The sequence below is a fragment of the Actinia tenebrosa genome, unplaced genomic scaffold, assembly GCF_029948245.1.
Source record: "Actinia tenebrosa isolate PJP-AT-01 unplaced genomic scaffold, QUT_ActTen_1.0 PGA_scaffold6__47_contigs__length_16458017, whole genome shotgun sequence".
Classification (NCBI taxonomy): domain Eukaryota; kingdom Metazoa; phylum Cnidaria; class Anthozoa; order Actiniaria; family Actiniidae; genus Actinia; species Actinia tenebrosa.
In genome coordinates, this window is record NW_028292583.1 from 12425080 (window position 1) to 12439598 (window position 14519).

A 14519-nucleotide genomic window follows, 5' to 3' on the forward strand; every position below is an offset into this window, starting at 1 on the left:
AATTTTCGTTTTCGTTTTTTTCATTTTCTCGCCACACTTTTCATCAGATACATATCATTTTCCTGACCGATACATAAACAGAACGAGTCGCGATTCATGAATATAAATGGAAGTAATAACTAGTGATTCTATACAGGTTTAATCCCATGCAGAATCAATTCTGACATTGCTGTCCAACTAGTGTAAATAACAAGAACTTGAACCAAATGATTATTAAAAATATTCGACATCAAGGACCGGCAGCTGTCAATCATACGTTATGACGTCAGAAATGCACTTCCAAATATGGAATATGCACCAAAACGATGACATGAGCGTGGTTTTTTTGTGTTGTGCGTTGCGTAATTTCTAAGCAGAATTTCATATGATAATTAAAGAATTTTCTATCCTAAGCCTGTTGAATATTTCGCACTTCAAACACATCTTGCTCCATATTTAGAAAAGGAATTTTAGCCTCGTTTTACTCCTCTTTTCTTGGTCAAAATTAGAAAACGGAAAAGAAGCGGTACCCACGCCGCCACCTCGTCCTCGTCTCAGGAATCAGGCTGTTAGGTACTACGTGACAAAGAAATTCAACAATTATTCCTTCTGTTACTCGACGTAATCTTGCGGATCAAGTGAAGAACAAACACAATTGCGAAACAAATGCAATATTGTACAATTACAAGATTGAATCAATTCGAAGAATTCATCAATTTTATCCATCAAAAGAAAAATAGAAGCAAAGATATATGGTGTTCATTGACGTGTAAAATATCTCGTTTGACATCCCCAAGGGCGGATCCAGGGGGCGGGACAAAGGGGGGCTGAAGCCCCCCTTCAGCAGAAAAAAAAAAACAAAACTGAAGAATTAGACGTTTTTTTATTGTTTTTCGTTGTGTTGATGGAAGAAACTCAATTAGCCCCACCCCCCCTAAACTCAATTAGTCCCCCCCCCCCTAAAATTTTGACTGGATCCGCCCTTGATCCCTACTCAACATCCATAACCAGTTCTATTACAACCAGCCAGTATTATGAAACTCATTTTCATTAATATGTCATATGTCAGTGAAGCCCAATATCTTAGGCTTACGCACTTATCTTGAGGTATACTAGTAGTACTATATCTAAAGCAAGCCTTCTTTTCTTGAGTGCCCACTTATCTTGCTAACTCATGCAGTATTGGTCTAATTGTAGTCTTTTTTTAAATTAAAACTTCAGATATGAGCCTTGCAGTCAATTCCACTTGAAGAAATGAAAACAGAATAGCGGCCATGTTGGATGACATGCTGGTAGCCATTTTGAATTCCTCATAAGGAATAATTGCTACAGACATCTACCAAAATAGCCACTTGAATTGACTATTAGGAATGATTGCAAGCCAATGAACAAGCCAACACGAATGACTCCGAATACTTCCCGACTTATCTCCGAACATCTCGCGGGTGGTTCAAACAAAACGTTCCCTTCAGGACCAATTTTTGTCGTAATTTTTAATACATACAAATCTCGCTATGCAAAATGAGATTCTAGGTTGTGCTTGCGAAGATGTCACACATGGTTTTTCAATATAGTGAAATATTTACTTGATGATCATTGCACGGTGACCTTTCATCTGTATGTATTGGACAAGTCTCTCCATGGGCCTTCATCCTGAACTTATTATCATAGTCTCATAGAGTACCTCTACACAGTGTTTGTTGAACTTTCTCCCTTGATCGATCAGAGCAGAAATTCTTTAATTAAGGGTACGACTAAAAATATAGTTCGGTTTCGTAAACTTTGGAAAAATATTGTCTAATTAAGTGCCTTGCGAACGTGAACAAAGGAAAGCTCAAAAGTAAACAGACTCATTAGCATTATTCCATTTGTTTTAGCTATTTGTACGTCTAAGGCTGTTTAGTTCCTAGCAACGGGCTTTTATTTAGGCTAAAAACGCTGTGATCTTTGACTCTGTCAGCGATGTTTAAGCCATGATGGTAGCGACAGTGACTCTTGTGGATGATACTAAAGACTATAAAGAGTCCTTCAGGAAGATACAGGAATTAAAGTCGGATCTTTTCAATGCGTTAATACTTATAATGGATTCTAATAGAGTGCTGAATTGTAGGTTATAGAAAAACTCAAGGGTAAAAGAGATGGTTCCATTTGGATAGACCATTACAATGGATGTCCTGACAAATGGATTATGGAAAGCAAGTGATGTTAATCAGACCGAATTACTTTCTTTGTTAGGTAGCCATAAGCCACTCGCTGAATAATTCTAGCAAGGTTTACCTTAGACAACGACACAAACAAAGTCGTTGTCACGAAGACTTGAAAAAAGATCAAACATATATGGAAATAGCCTGAGATGTTTTCAAGCTATATTGACCGACAGAAATCCAAAGTTGGAAGTTCAGAGAAGTCCCAGAAAGTTCACTCAGCTAATTGGAAAGAGGAGGTTCAGTTTAGAAAGGAACTTGAGTGTCTAAATAGACAAGAGAGGCAACGCGTTAGTAGAATATCTATAGATCAAAGACTGGCTGTAAATCGCTTTCACAATAAACTTTCAAAAAGTGTCCTGATTGCAAAAAATCATGAAAAGGCCATTGCTGATCTGGATCAGAAGAGAGAGAAGACTGAAAAGGCGCTTCAATATCAACCAGATCTTTATCAACACATGAGGAACATTCGATGCCTTAATGCTTTTCCTAAACCAGCCGTTCCAAGGTTTAATAAACGAAGATCGAAATCTTGTGAACCGGCGAAGAAAACCCAAAATATTGACGCTGATGATACAAATAAGCAAGTCAAGGTTGATACCAAGGTTGGACCTGAGAAAGATGTCATGCCAAGACCAATGACAGCACTGGAAAAAAGAAACCGACTCTGGGAAAGGCAGTTGAATAGTGTAACTCAGCGAATCAACCGAGCGCGTAGTGCACCAGCTACTAAAACATCATTTTATAAAGTACCAGAATTTAATCCGTTAGAAACTATTAAGAAGACTGGGGAAAATGGACGAACTCCTACTAGACAAAGAGGAAGGACTTATGCTGTAGATATGGATGTTTATAGGTATCTACGTGAAAAAGAGATTTTGAAAGAAAGAGACGCAGTTAAAGCTTTTCTGAGGAGTGTTGAGTCGTTAGAGCTGATACCCTGGACACCTTTTGACTCAGACGTTGATCCCCATCCAGAAACATATTTGACATCTAATAATATTGATGATCAAGCGAATACTACACAGCAAGAAGAGGGTACGAGTAGGACTAATAAAACTGATAAAACTGATACAAACCGACGACTGTCCGTTATTGCAAGCAGGCATCCAACAAATGCATGGACGTAAAAAATATATATTTCAATTCTGCGAATAATTAAGAGATAAAATCATAATGTAAGCTATATTTCTTTATTGAACAAGGATAACATATTTTGAGCATAGCTCACTATTGCTGGGCACTGGTGGACCTGCAAAGCCATTACATAATCTTACCTTTTATACAATACAATTATACTTAAAATGTTTGGGTCATGTGACTACCTGCGACAATGCATGCCTCATAATCAACATTCGCCCGCAGACTCGTTGCAGCTTTGCTCTTACAGATATCTATGCAAGAACAAATGAATTGCTCATTGTTTAAAAGAGTATTACACAAATGAGTCTGTGTATGTAGCTAATGTTAAATATTTATTTATTTACTATTAGTTATGTAGCTGATGCTTGTGTTGGTGTTGAAAGTGTTAGCCAAAGACTTATACTTCGTTCACAGACTTCTACTTTAGACATCTTTAAAAGTTGTTTAGTTTAACCCCGCACACGGCTAACTAAGTCAAATGATAGTGATGAGGTCAGAGAAAAAGAAATACTTACCCCTCATTACTGCAGGCTACATAAATGCCACAATCAGTACGACAAAATGAGCGAGTCATAATTCAGGTGAAAACCAATAGTCTCAAAATACAATTTCAATGGCAGTAAAGTAAAGGAACGTAGGTTAAAAAATACAACTATTAATAGCTATTATTACCGTAACTTATCAAAATAAGTTACGCTGTACAGAAACATTTCAATTTTCGTCGCGATGCGAAACAAAAACCCTTATCTCGAATAAAGTAGGCACTTCTGCAACTGATTAAAGTGGCTTTGACGTCATCGTCTTCTTTCATACTTTAGTCAATTTTTTTCCTAAAAGAAAATATATTTGCCTGTAGACGCCAATACTAATATTAGGCTACATCAGTTAACTAGACATAACAATCGATTTTAATAACGATAAATACTAATATCCATTAATGGTTGAGTATCAGATCAAGAGGAATAACACGTTATGGGAACATGTTTATGTCAATCTACTTGTAGCAGCATTAATAGGTGTCTGGGCGGCGCCGACTGTATAGGAGTATATTTATATGAAGATTCAAAACATGACCGTCGACTAAAAATCATGCTTATAAAGCTTGATTTTCATACATTTTCTTGTTTTTCAAAAACGCTATTTAGCCTCAAAACCTACTTTCTTTTCTGTTATTCCTGTCTTTCTTTCTTCCTTCCTTCCTTCCTTTCTTTCTTTCTTTCTTTCTTTCTTTCTTTCTTTCTTTCTTTCTTTCTTTCTTTCTTTCTTTCTTTCTTTCTTTCTTTTCCTTTTATTGTTTCGTCTTGTTTTTTCTTTTTCTTTTTCTTTTGTTTGTTTTGTTTTTTTCCCCAATTTTATTTTTCCAAATTTCCTAATTTTGGGTCTGCATTAATCTGCCTTATCAGTGTTCTTGCGACAATGACGTTCCGCTTTTGGGTTGTTTTTGAGATGAAATCGATAAAAAAAGAGACGAAAAACATGTTTATAACAAAAACCCGTCACTATTAGTCGTTTTGTTCTATCTTATCTTCATCCTTATCCTCAGACAGAAATTGCAAGGTTTAAAACCTATTTAATGATCTCATTAACGAGGTTCTTAATGGCACTTATCTTGTGGAGATATTTCTGGTGCCTACTGGGCTAATGGTAGTGTTGTTTTGAGCACGTATGACATCTTTTTCTAATCGTTCAAATAAGTTTCCAAATTAGTTGTTCAATAAAAAAGGCTTTCATAGCAGCATGTATTTGTCTAGTGAAAATGATGTTTATCTTAATAAATATTTGCTTTAAAGTGTCAATTATACCCTGGTTTGCGATTACTTTTGTTGTTTGTGAGCAATATTGAACCACATTTTTGATTACCAATTGTACAAATATATACAAACCCTTGATACGAACAATATCTGTTAGTTGTAACCAAACACGTCACGCCCTAAACTGAATTAAAATCTCTACTGGCTACCTGTCTCGCTTATACGGACTTTGAAAGCGCCGTAGATATGTTAGGGTATGAATTTTGCCGTATACACCATACTCGTAATACCCCGGTATTGTAATATAACTCAAATGTTTTATTCTTTTTGAGAGAGAGAGTTGTAGTACGGTTACCTTGGGCAAGAGGAAAATTTAATCTAATAAAAAACAAGCAAGCAAATAATTTCAAACAAATAATCACCCACGAGTGAGTTGCCAAAGAATTGACACGACCTCAATAAACAACAAACCTACAACTTCATTAATTGCAGTCAAACACTAAGTCATAAACACCACATTAATTGTCTACCAAGATATATTCAGGATTAGATGAACAATAGGAGTGCTTATTGATATACATCGATTGCTCTGCAAACAATGAACCCCGTTTGATTACTCAGTCATTTACCGACTAAACTATTGTACGATTGGGCATCTATAGCAACTACTGAAAACACACAGACACACCATGGACAGGAATCAGTAGTACTAGAGCAATGGTTCCAGATAAAGAGACTTCCATTTTGACACCCTTCAATGTTTTGCTAGGGACAATATCTAGTCACTTAACCAAAGAAAATGTCCGGCTAATCAAACTACAACTACAAGGACATTTGAATAAAGAATGTTTGGAGAGTCTTCGAGTTGGTTATGATGTTACTGAGGTGCTTCAGCAGCGAGGGATAGTGACGGACAAGAAACTAGCATTTTTAAGGAGCTTGCTTGTTGGGTGTCAGCAGGACGGATTGGTTAAACTTGTAGATGAATTCAAAAAGTCTTCAGTTGAACTAGATGGACAAGTAAAACAAGGTAATATTCAAGTCATAATCATGTATCATTGTACAAACGCTTCATTATACAAAACACTAGAAGCCTAATTTTGTTAGCTTGCTGCAATAGGCGGTCACCTTTTTTTTCTTTGTTGTTTCACTTAGTTGGCCTGTCTGGAATAAAGATTTTTGAAATCTATCTCACTCTTCCGTCAAAAAGAATCCTGTCACGCAGTTCTTCATATGGAAAAATAGCATTCCTTTCATCCCTGTCGTACAACAGACCTCTTTTTCAAAAAGCTAAATTATGATAGCGTACTTAAGCGTGAGGTTCCGGCATAATTTCATACTTTCAGTACAGGTCTTGATGCATCCTATTGCTATTGCTCTTTTCCTAAAGTATTTCCATGTTAATGCCGTGTGTGTGTTTTTGTGGTGTAGAGCGGTTACGTGCACAGAGAAGACTAAGCGGTCTTCGTGTCATCATGGAAAGACAAGCAGCAGAGATACAAAACTACAAGACAACAGGAGATGATCTGAGAGACACACTGGAAAACAAGGAAGATTTGCTCAATAGTCATAAAGAAGTATGCATCTCACAGTACGAAGACGTGGACATGTTATCAGAGCAGTTACGAACAGAAACTATGGAGAGGGATATGTTGGAGGAACGAGACGTAGAGAGCAGCGAGGTGATCAAACTACAGGAAGCTGAACTGAAAAACTTACAAGAGGCTCTCAAGAACTCGAGGTACAACATATCATTTTAGGGCATCAATAAATTTTTTCAGAAAAATTAAAATTGAAGGTATTTCTAGTAAAATGCTTAATAGGTGAAACTTATGTTGTTGTTTTTTGTTTCGTCGGTTGATACTTTTAGGTTGAATATCAAAAGAGGGAGTCGTGAGAAACGTGTGAGCGTCTTCGACAAACATTCCAACGACAAATCAAAAAAGTCACTCGAGTCTTTGATGAAGCAAAAAGAAGACAAAGAAGAAACGTTGAAAAAATATAAACAAAATAACGAAGAAATAGAAAAACAGCTTTACTCCAAGAGAGAAAAAGTGCGCCAAATAAACTTAAAGATTCTTGAGAAAACCAAAGATTTGGTTCAGGTTGACCAGGAAATATTGGACTCGTTCGAGGATATACGAAAAGTACGACAGCTGATAAGACAGAATGAGATCAATGCGTGGGACATCGAGAAAGAACTAGAAGAAACACAAGAGGAATACGAGAAAACTGAGAAGAATCCGGTATTCGATAAACCAATCAGTGTTCCTGCGTGGAGACTGGAAGAAATCGGTAAACCACAAAAGGTAATTGAATATTCTGTAGATATGAGTACCAAGGAACCTTATACTGTTAGGACACAATTTGCATCGGGTCCTCTTTCAGAAGGGCCCCTATGAATAGGATGGGCCTTAACGAATAAACCATTTGTCAAAGAGTGGGCTACTTTTATCTGAGCCCCTATTAATTAGGATTATAGTGTTATGGTCCCTCTACAAAAAGACCCCTAAAACTCCTCCAGGAATGGTTCCTTTTCATGAGAGCCCCTATACCATTAAGGTTCCTCACATAATGATCCTTTGGTCGGCCCTCGTAGGATCATTTTTCATTCTCATTCATTGTTGTGTTATATTTCTTTAGGTTTTAAAGTATGACGATGTTCTGGAGGAAAATTCATATTCCATAGGTTGTTATGGTAACAGGATTGACTCTCTACAGTTCGATTGCCCACGTGGTATAGCTGTCACGCGTAAGGACGTGGTATTCGTAGCAGACCATAGAAACTGTCGTGTCCACATCATCGAAGAGACGGGTTATCCAATCAGAGAAGCCCTGACAATGAACAATACTTACCCAGCAGCACTTGCGGTCAACCGGAAGGGCAATATCATCGTATCAGACTCCCAAATAATTAAAGTATTCACCTCAGATGGAATGCTTTCGCATAATTTTCTGCCTATATATAATAAAAGGGACGAAAGGCCATCGATATCTGCACTAACCGTAGACAAGGAAGGACACATTCTAGCTGCGGATATCACAAACCATCGGATTCAGAAGTTTCGTATTGACGGCCATTTTATTGGATTCATAGGTGGGCCCGTGTACCTTCGTACGCCCAGCGGTATAGCAGTCACCAAATATGGTGATGTCGTTATTTCTGAATACGAAAGCCACCAAATTAAAGTATTTCATTGCCACGGGAAGTCTTACAGTACATTTGGTCGGTCTGGTATTGGTAGAGGACAGTTTATGAATCCACGGGGATTGGCTATAGATAATAAAGGAAACATTCTCGTAGCGGACAGTATGAATCATCGCATTCAAGTAATCAATATGGACGGGCAATATGTCAGTAGTTTTGGAAGACTGGGTTCTGATCGTGGTTGCCTAGATACGCCGTATGCAGTGGCGGTTAATCGCAAAGGTCACGCGTTTGTAGCGGATAGTGGGAACCATCGACTAACAGTATTTACTTGATAGCTAGTCCCATACTAGTATATGACTATCGATGTATCATTATTATTCACCAAGCAAATTGGAAAACCGATTTGGGTTGAAAGGGTTAAATCATCAAGCTAAGATCCAGGGGTATTCTGGGTAGTCGATATCCTAGGCCGGCATTTGTAGCGTGATTGCATACAGACAAAGCATTAAGAGTGGCAAAGTGCTTTGTTGATCGGTAACTTGAATGAATGTTCGACAGCTGAAAAACTGCAATATGAATAATGTGAGTGAGCCTCATTCGGCCGACAATGTATTTTTAAATGCCAACATTTTTTAAAAAAGTTGGTGTATACTTTATTAAACCATGCACGTAATAATAAATAGAATTAAACAAGTTTGAACTAAACAGCTCTTATTCAAAATCACTTGACAAATTTAAATATCGAAATCTGTTTTGACCCAACTAGGAAATGAAAGAATTTCTTTCCATTTACCGACGAATTTTTGTTTAGTATTACCATCCCTTATGAAATTATAAATGTCTAATGATAATATTATATAGAATCTCATAGCACATCTTAAATGCGCGCGCTGATTGGCTAAAGATGACGTATACAAGCGTCTATTTTAGGTGGAGTCGCATTAAAAATAAGGGAACCCTCTTTGAATTTTGACTTAAATCTTAATGTTTCGTCATTCTTTCCAATCAAAACACCAAATAAACGCGAAAACTAATACCGGTTTTCTCGTGAAATTTAACGTGGTTTTCACTCCTCAGCCAATGAATTTCACTATAGTACATTATGTATATACAAACCCGATTCATGAATTCTCCTGATCTGGCCTTTTCTACCTAATTTACTGGAGTTTTAATGCATTCATCCCTATGTTGTCATGATAAAGCTATATGTTAACTAGACTCTCCATAAGCGTTTACATTTACATTACCATTATTACGAGTAATATACCTGTACACGAAGACTTGTCTGACCTCTAAAGCAAGCAATTATTCTTTAACGTCTGGATTCATTGATATTGATAACTGTACTCAAGTGAATGTGAATAGTGTCTTTCAGACTCCATTTACCATAGGGAAGCTATGTAGTGATATATGAGTGCCAACATCAGTCAAGTGCTGAAGGAAAAAGATCTAGACGGTCTTTAATGACAATGGCAGGTTACTGGACCAACATCAGTCGAGTGCTGAAAGAAGTAAAGACGGTTTTTTACAATGACTAGGAAAAGAGGAGCGTCTAAATAAGACGTTTTGTTGGAAACGGGGCATAAATATCGGGGCACGGCACGTAACAACCCCAGCAAACCCGATCAGATTGGGTAGATGACATTATTTCCCCAGACAATAAATAATGAGCGGTCCCTGAAAAGTTCAAAGTTCAATTGCCGTGCCGTAATTGTGCATTTGCTCCATATATATTGTGCATTTAATAGTATCATCAACTTACCTGCACCAATTTTGTTGGAAAACTGACTGGCTTGTGCTTCAAGCTGAGAGAAATGATCCACCCTTAATAAATAATCTTCAGTACCATTCCCAGGTCTCTTGGCCACATTGAATGCTGGTTTTTTGCCGAGACCAATACCCACAGCAAACAAATGAATGCACTTCTTCTCATAAGATTTTTTTAACTCGATAAGATTATATTCATCATTGGCGCTATTCTCAATCTCGCTGTTGGTGATCAAAATGACCACTTTGTGAGCAAAGGGACGGGCACCCCCTTGGCTTGAAAACAGATGGCTTTCGGCAAGATAAAGAGCTCTGTCGTATCTTGTTGTTCCTTTTTTACAAGGAATGTTTTGAAGGAAATTCTCGAAAACTGATGGCGTCGTAAAGTTATTAAACGAAAACGTCACCACAGCATTTGTGCTGTACTCCACAATGGCTGCCTTGGTGTAGCGGGAACTCTGCTTGAACCTTCGTAGAACTTTAGAAACAAATTCTTTTTCAAGCCTAAAGTTTCTTTCGTGATCAGTAGACGTGTCCAGCAGAAAAGCAATATCAAGAGGCTTCTTGATTGAACCTGGAAATGCAATCAACCATTCCATTTGAGAAAAACGGACTGTAACGATTTTGTAAATGTAGTGCATTTTGGGACATTTAGGGGACAAAATAGACGCCATCTTGGAAATATGTCCCCTAAAATAGTCCCACAATGGACTGTAATACTAACTCGACCCAGTTTTTTCCTCAACCTCGGAACGGCTTATACTCAGAGCCGGATACAGTATACAAGAAACTGGTAAACAGGAAACGACGACAATGAATCTGAGCACCCTGATGAATCTCAATCGTCATTACTCAAAATTTTCAGTATTAGTTAAACTGATATTTAAACGACAGCTTGGTAAATTCAAAACTATGATCATTAATTATTAACCATTTTCCATCCCCCGCACAAAACAGTTTTTCGCCTAACTATAATAAGGGATTATAATTGAGGCTTACCAATTAACGAGTCGTTTGAAGCAAGGCTCTTGACTCCTGGACAATCTGGGGACAACCACTACAATAAATAAAAGCAATCCTGGTTTGAGCTTGTAAAAAACGGTAGCTTAATTATTTTTAATTGAGTTGACCATCATGTGAAATCTTAGATCAACCAATGAGATTCAAGAATTCTGACAGATAACAAATTAGCATAAAACTCTAAAAAATTATCTCATTAAGGATTTTCTTGGAAGAGTGTGGGAGTGTCTCTTATAAACTTTATTGAACGAGAAGCGTCAAGTTCAAGATAACTTTTCAGAACAAGCTTAATTATTTTCTTCAAAGTTCGAGAGTGCGAACAAACGTTAATCACCCATAATTCCTTGCGAAATTTATGCGCAAATTCATCTAGTGCTCTAGGTTTGAAGTCTCGCACATGTATATAAAATAAATATGATTCTATATTCACCTGGCCAAGGTACTAAAATAATTCTCTAAAGATAACTCTCCATATTAGTTAAATTCATCCAAAAATAGCATAATCCTCCTCATTAACAATGTAATGATTAGATTCTTAATATTAGTTTTAGGTGTCATAGAAACTGGACTTATCAGCATGGAACTTTAATCAATATGTCACTAACAAACTTTCATCGAATAACACCTTTTGGGATATTATATTGCTAAAGATGTCGTGGGGAAAATTTACTTCCCCTCTGAGATGGCACTCAACACCGGCTCGTGGTTAAGCTTACTTTAATTTGTCAGTAGAAGTTTAAACCTAAACCTATACTATCGCTGCTGAAAGTTTCCCCTAATCGCAATAATGTATCTTCTTTTTTCAATTTTTTTACTCTAATAAGTTTTGAGCAAAGAAGAAAACTGAAATTTTGACAGAAGTTATTGTCTTCACAGCAAGATTTCTTGTATAATGTTCATAATTTGTAAAAGGTGTTAGTCCAAATATTATTGTCTTGTTTAGCTTTATTCGAGTTTTCTTTCTCAGTCTCTATTAGAAGAAGAAAATTAGCTAAAATTTTGATAGCATTATTCGAATTTCTCACTACATTTTTGTCAGGTGAGAAAGCCGGAGACTGGTTGAATATAACTGGATTAGAATAACAAAAACATTGCTGGTTGTAAGTAGGATATCAATCATACAGTTTTGTTAGGTTAGAAAAGAAAGGTTGATGGATATAAATTAGAACAACAAAAAAGCAGTGTCATAACTGGTTGTAAGTAGGACTTTACTTGCAGTCGGCAGCCTTGCCTATATTAGTAGACTGATTAGAGTAATTGCGCTCAATTACAAGTTACCTTTTGTCCTGGCTTACTATCCTAATACTTTGTATTAATCCATGAAAATCAGGTCAATAAAAAACAGCTGAAAACAAAAATCTCCTCGTCGTCAATATTGTAGTTTTTTCACTTAAAAAATAAGATTTATTGTGATTACTCGGTGTATTTGAACCCAATGCTTCATTTTAGATGGTTTAAAACAGTGGAAAGTTCAGGAAATAAGAGCATTAAAAAACTCGTGTTCAAAGTGTCATTATTGTAAAAAAAAAGTCCCCTGACTTTTGGCCTGCGCATTGGGCAAAGAGCAGAAATCTTTTAAAAATCATGATTATAAACATTCATTACTTTTATCAGTTACTTTAGTAAATAAAAAGAAAGAAAGAAAGAAATAATATATAAATGAATAAATAAACCTGTAAATATTTATCCCTTGCTATCCATGTGAAGGTGGCTCCAGGATGCACAACCATTTTCTCTTGATCATCAAAAGACCAAAGATCTTTGAATAACTGACATGTATCATTCCCAGCTTGTTTGACGTAGTTGTAAAACTCACATCCAGGTTGTCTTATACACATATCAAAACACTGAAGCTGAGAGATGGTCGTTTGTGAACGTATTGAATGATCTGGACTGTTAAGGGAACAGTTGATAACATGTCCATACGAGTTGGGGCACTTTTGGGTACATGATGGTTGTCCACTAATGAACACCATTACCATCAGCAGTGTCGTGCAGACTAACGTAATAATCACCTTCACGACCATATTCACCAGAAACGATGATGATGTCCAAGTTATTTTCGCTCTTCTACAGCAGCTGTTCAGTTTTTTTAAGAGAAAATCTTTAAATTGTTTTTCTCCTTCAAATATTGCCAGTGATAAGATTGGACAAATTAGACGATTTTGAGTCGTAAATCGCAGAAGGTTGCCCCAACAAAACAGTATTCAAATTAATATAGTTTTTTCCCGTTAAGCTTCCAGGGTTATATGACAATTCGAGGCCACTAGGTCTAGATTGCCACTTAATGTAATTTTCATCACTGAAGAGAGTCAATATTACCCTTAGAAAATTGTCATTCTGTCATGCGTTATATCATTATCAGAGGCAACCAATCGAATACAGCCCCAAGAAGTCAGTTTTGTTTGACATCGCTTTATTTTCTCGACGAATTTGAGAATTATTTAGAGTGATTGTTTATCAAGTTTAAAACTTGCTCATAGCAACTCACTTTCTCAGTTTAGTTTTTCCTAGTCACTCTTCCTTTTTTCATTTTATTTCCACATAAAGCTTCTATAGATTGACCGGCTCACATCATTATCAGTATGTTCGACTGACACTCATGAGTGTTATTATCAATTTGTTTTTCTATTGATTATATATTCTGATAGAAACTTCCAAAAGTTCCAGGGACCAGCTTTAATCTAAGAGATTTTATCGCCCGTACGATTCATATGGTTGTAGACACTTAGGTAGTAGGTCTTGTCAGACTTAACCAACTTGTTTGTTTTCCTACTTAACCCATTGCGCATGCGTAATTCATTATGATCGTCGTACCAATTAGTTGTCAATTAATAACACATGCAGGGATAATTATGTAATTACCGTTTTTCTTCTAAAAAACTTGAGACAATCATGTACTTCAGTGTGGAAGAAAACATTGCCCCCTCTTTCCATTTGTAGATTTTATAATTTCACTAGTTGAGTTTTAATACATTAAATATTAATGTTGGCATATCTTTTATCATAGATCGTTATCATGACTTCCTGTGTTTTTCATCCACTTCTAATAAACTCGTCTCGATCAGACAAGTCGTTTTGACCTATTTAGTTTAGTATTTAAAAACCTTCACACACCACACAAACTGCAAACAGACTCTTAAAAAGAGGAACATTATTAAGCTCATAAGAAAATATATATTCTCAATTTATCCTTAATTAATAATTAATGACTCTTTGAAATAGAAAACGTGACTGGTTAACTTTATCGCCTGGGGGGGGGGGGGGGGGGATTTAGGGTTTACAACAACGTATTTTATTGGCTCCCTATAATAATTTGACATTGAAGTTTATAAACAATGAATATGATATAGCATAATAATCAATAATAAATATCAAATAATTACCACCTCACCCCCCCCCCCTCTCCCCCTCCCCCCTCCCCCTCTCCCTCCCCCTCTTCCTCCCCCATTTACTATTTTAGGTGGGCTTCCTGTGTATATATGAGATGGCAAGGCTACCCAC

At 36.6% G+C, this 14519-nt stretch overlaps 3 protein-coding genes across 3 annotated transcripts; 2 read left to right on the forward strand and 1 right to left on the reverse strand.

The window, feature by feature from the left end:
• Positions 1-1609: 1609 nt before the first annotated feature.
• On the forward strand, positions 1610-4108 carry LOC116287816 (uncharacterized). The gene has a single exon (XM_031694515.2). The coding sequence runs from the start codon at positions 2333-2335 to the stop codon at positions 3311-3313; it is 981 nt and encodes a 326-aa protein (XP_031550375.2). The 5' UTR covers positions 1610-2332; the 3' UTR covers positions 3314-4108.
• Positions 4109-5715: 1607 nt separating this feature from the next.
• LOC116287762 (uncharacterized) lies at positions 5716-8889 on the forward strand. Its single transcript, XM_031694442.2, has 4 exons — positions 5716-6107; positions 6509-6818; positions 6948-7386; positions 7721-8889. The coding sequence occupies exons 1-4, from the start codon at positions 5795-5797 to the stop codon at positions 8558-8560; spliced, it is 1902 nt and encodes a 633-aa protein (XP_031550302.2). The 5' UTR covers positions 5716-5794; the 3' UTR covers positions 8561-8889.
• Positions 8889-14262, reverse strand: LOC116287766 (integrin alpha-D). Its single transcript, XM_031694448.2, has 4 exons — positions 12689-14262; positions 10995-11052; positions 9991-10569; positions 8889-9730 (listed from the first exon to the last, which is right to left on the reverse strand). The coding sequence occupies exons 1-4, from the start codon at positions 13040-13042 to the stop codon at positions 9720-9722; spliced, it is 1002 nt and encodes a 333-aa protein (XP_031550308.2). The 5' UTR covers positions 13043-14262; the 3' UTR covers positions 8889-9719.
• Positions 14263-14519: the final 257 nt, after the last annotated feature.

Bases quoted from the DNA above. Each gene is read 5' to 3' on its own strand.
- LOC116287762 (XM_031694442.2), top strand. From the start codon at position 5,795: ATGGTTCCAGATAAAGAGACTTCCATTTTGACACCCTTCAATGTTTTG. The intron at 6,108-6,508 runs GTAATATTCAAG...TTTGTGGTGTAG, and splicing joins AGATGGACAAGTAAAACAAG to AGCGGTTACGTGCACAGAGA. The intron at 6,819-6,947 runs GTACAACATATC...TGATACTTTTAG, and splicing joins GAGGCTCTCAAGAACTCGAG to GTTGAATATCAAAAGAGGGA.
- LOC116287816 (XM_031694515.2), top strand. From the start codon at position 2,333: ATGTTTTCAAGCTATATTGACCGACAGAAATCCAAAGTTGGAAGTTCA.
- LOC116287766 (XM_031694448.2), bottom strand. From the start codon at position 13,042: ATGGTCGTGAAGGTGATTATTACGTTAGTCTGCACGACACTGCTGATG. The intron at 11,053-12,688 runs GTTTATTTATTC...TATTTATTGTAG, and splicing joins CAAGGGATAAATATTTACAG to TGGTTGTCCCCAGATTGTCC. The intron at 10,570-10,994 runs GTAAGCCTCAAT...TTGCATTTCCAG, and splicing joins TTCAAACGACTCGTTAATTG to GTTCAATCAAGAAGCCTCTT.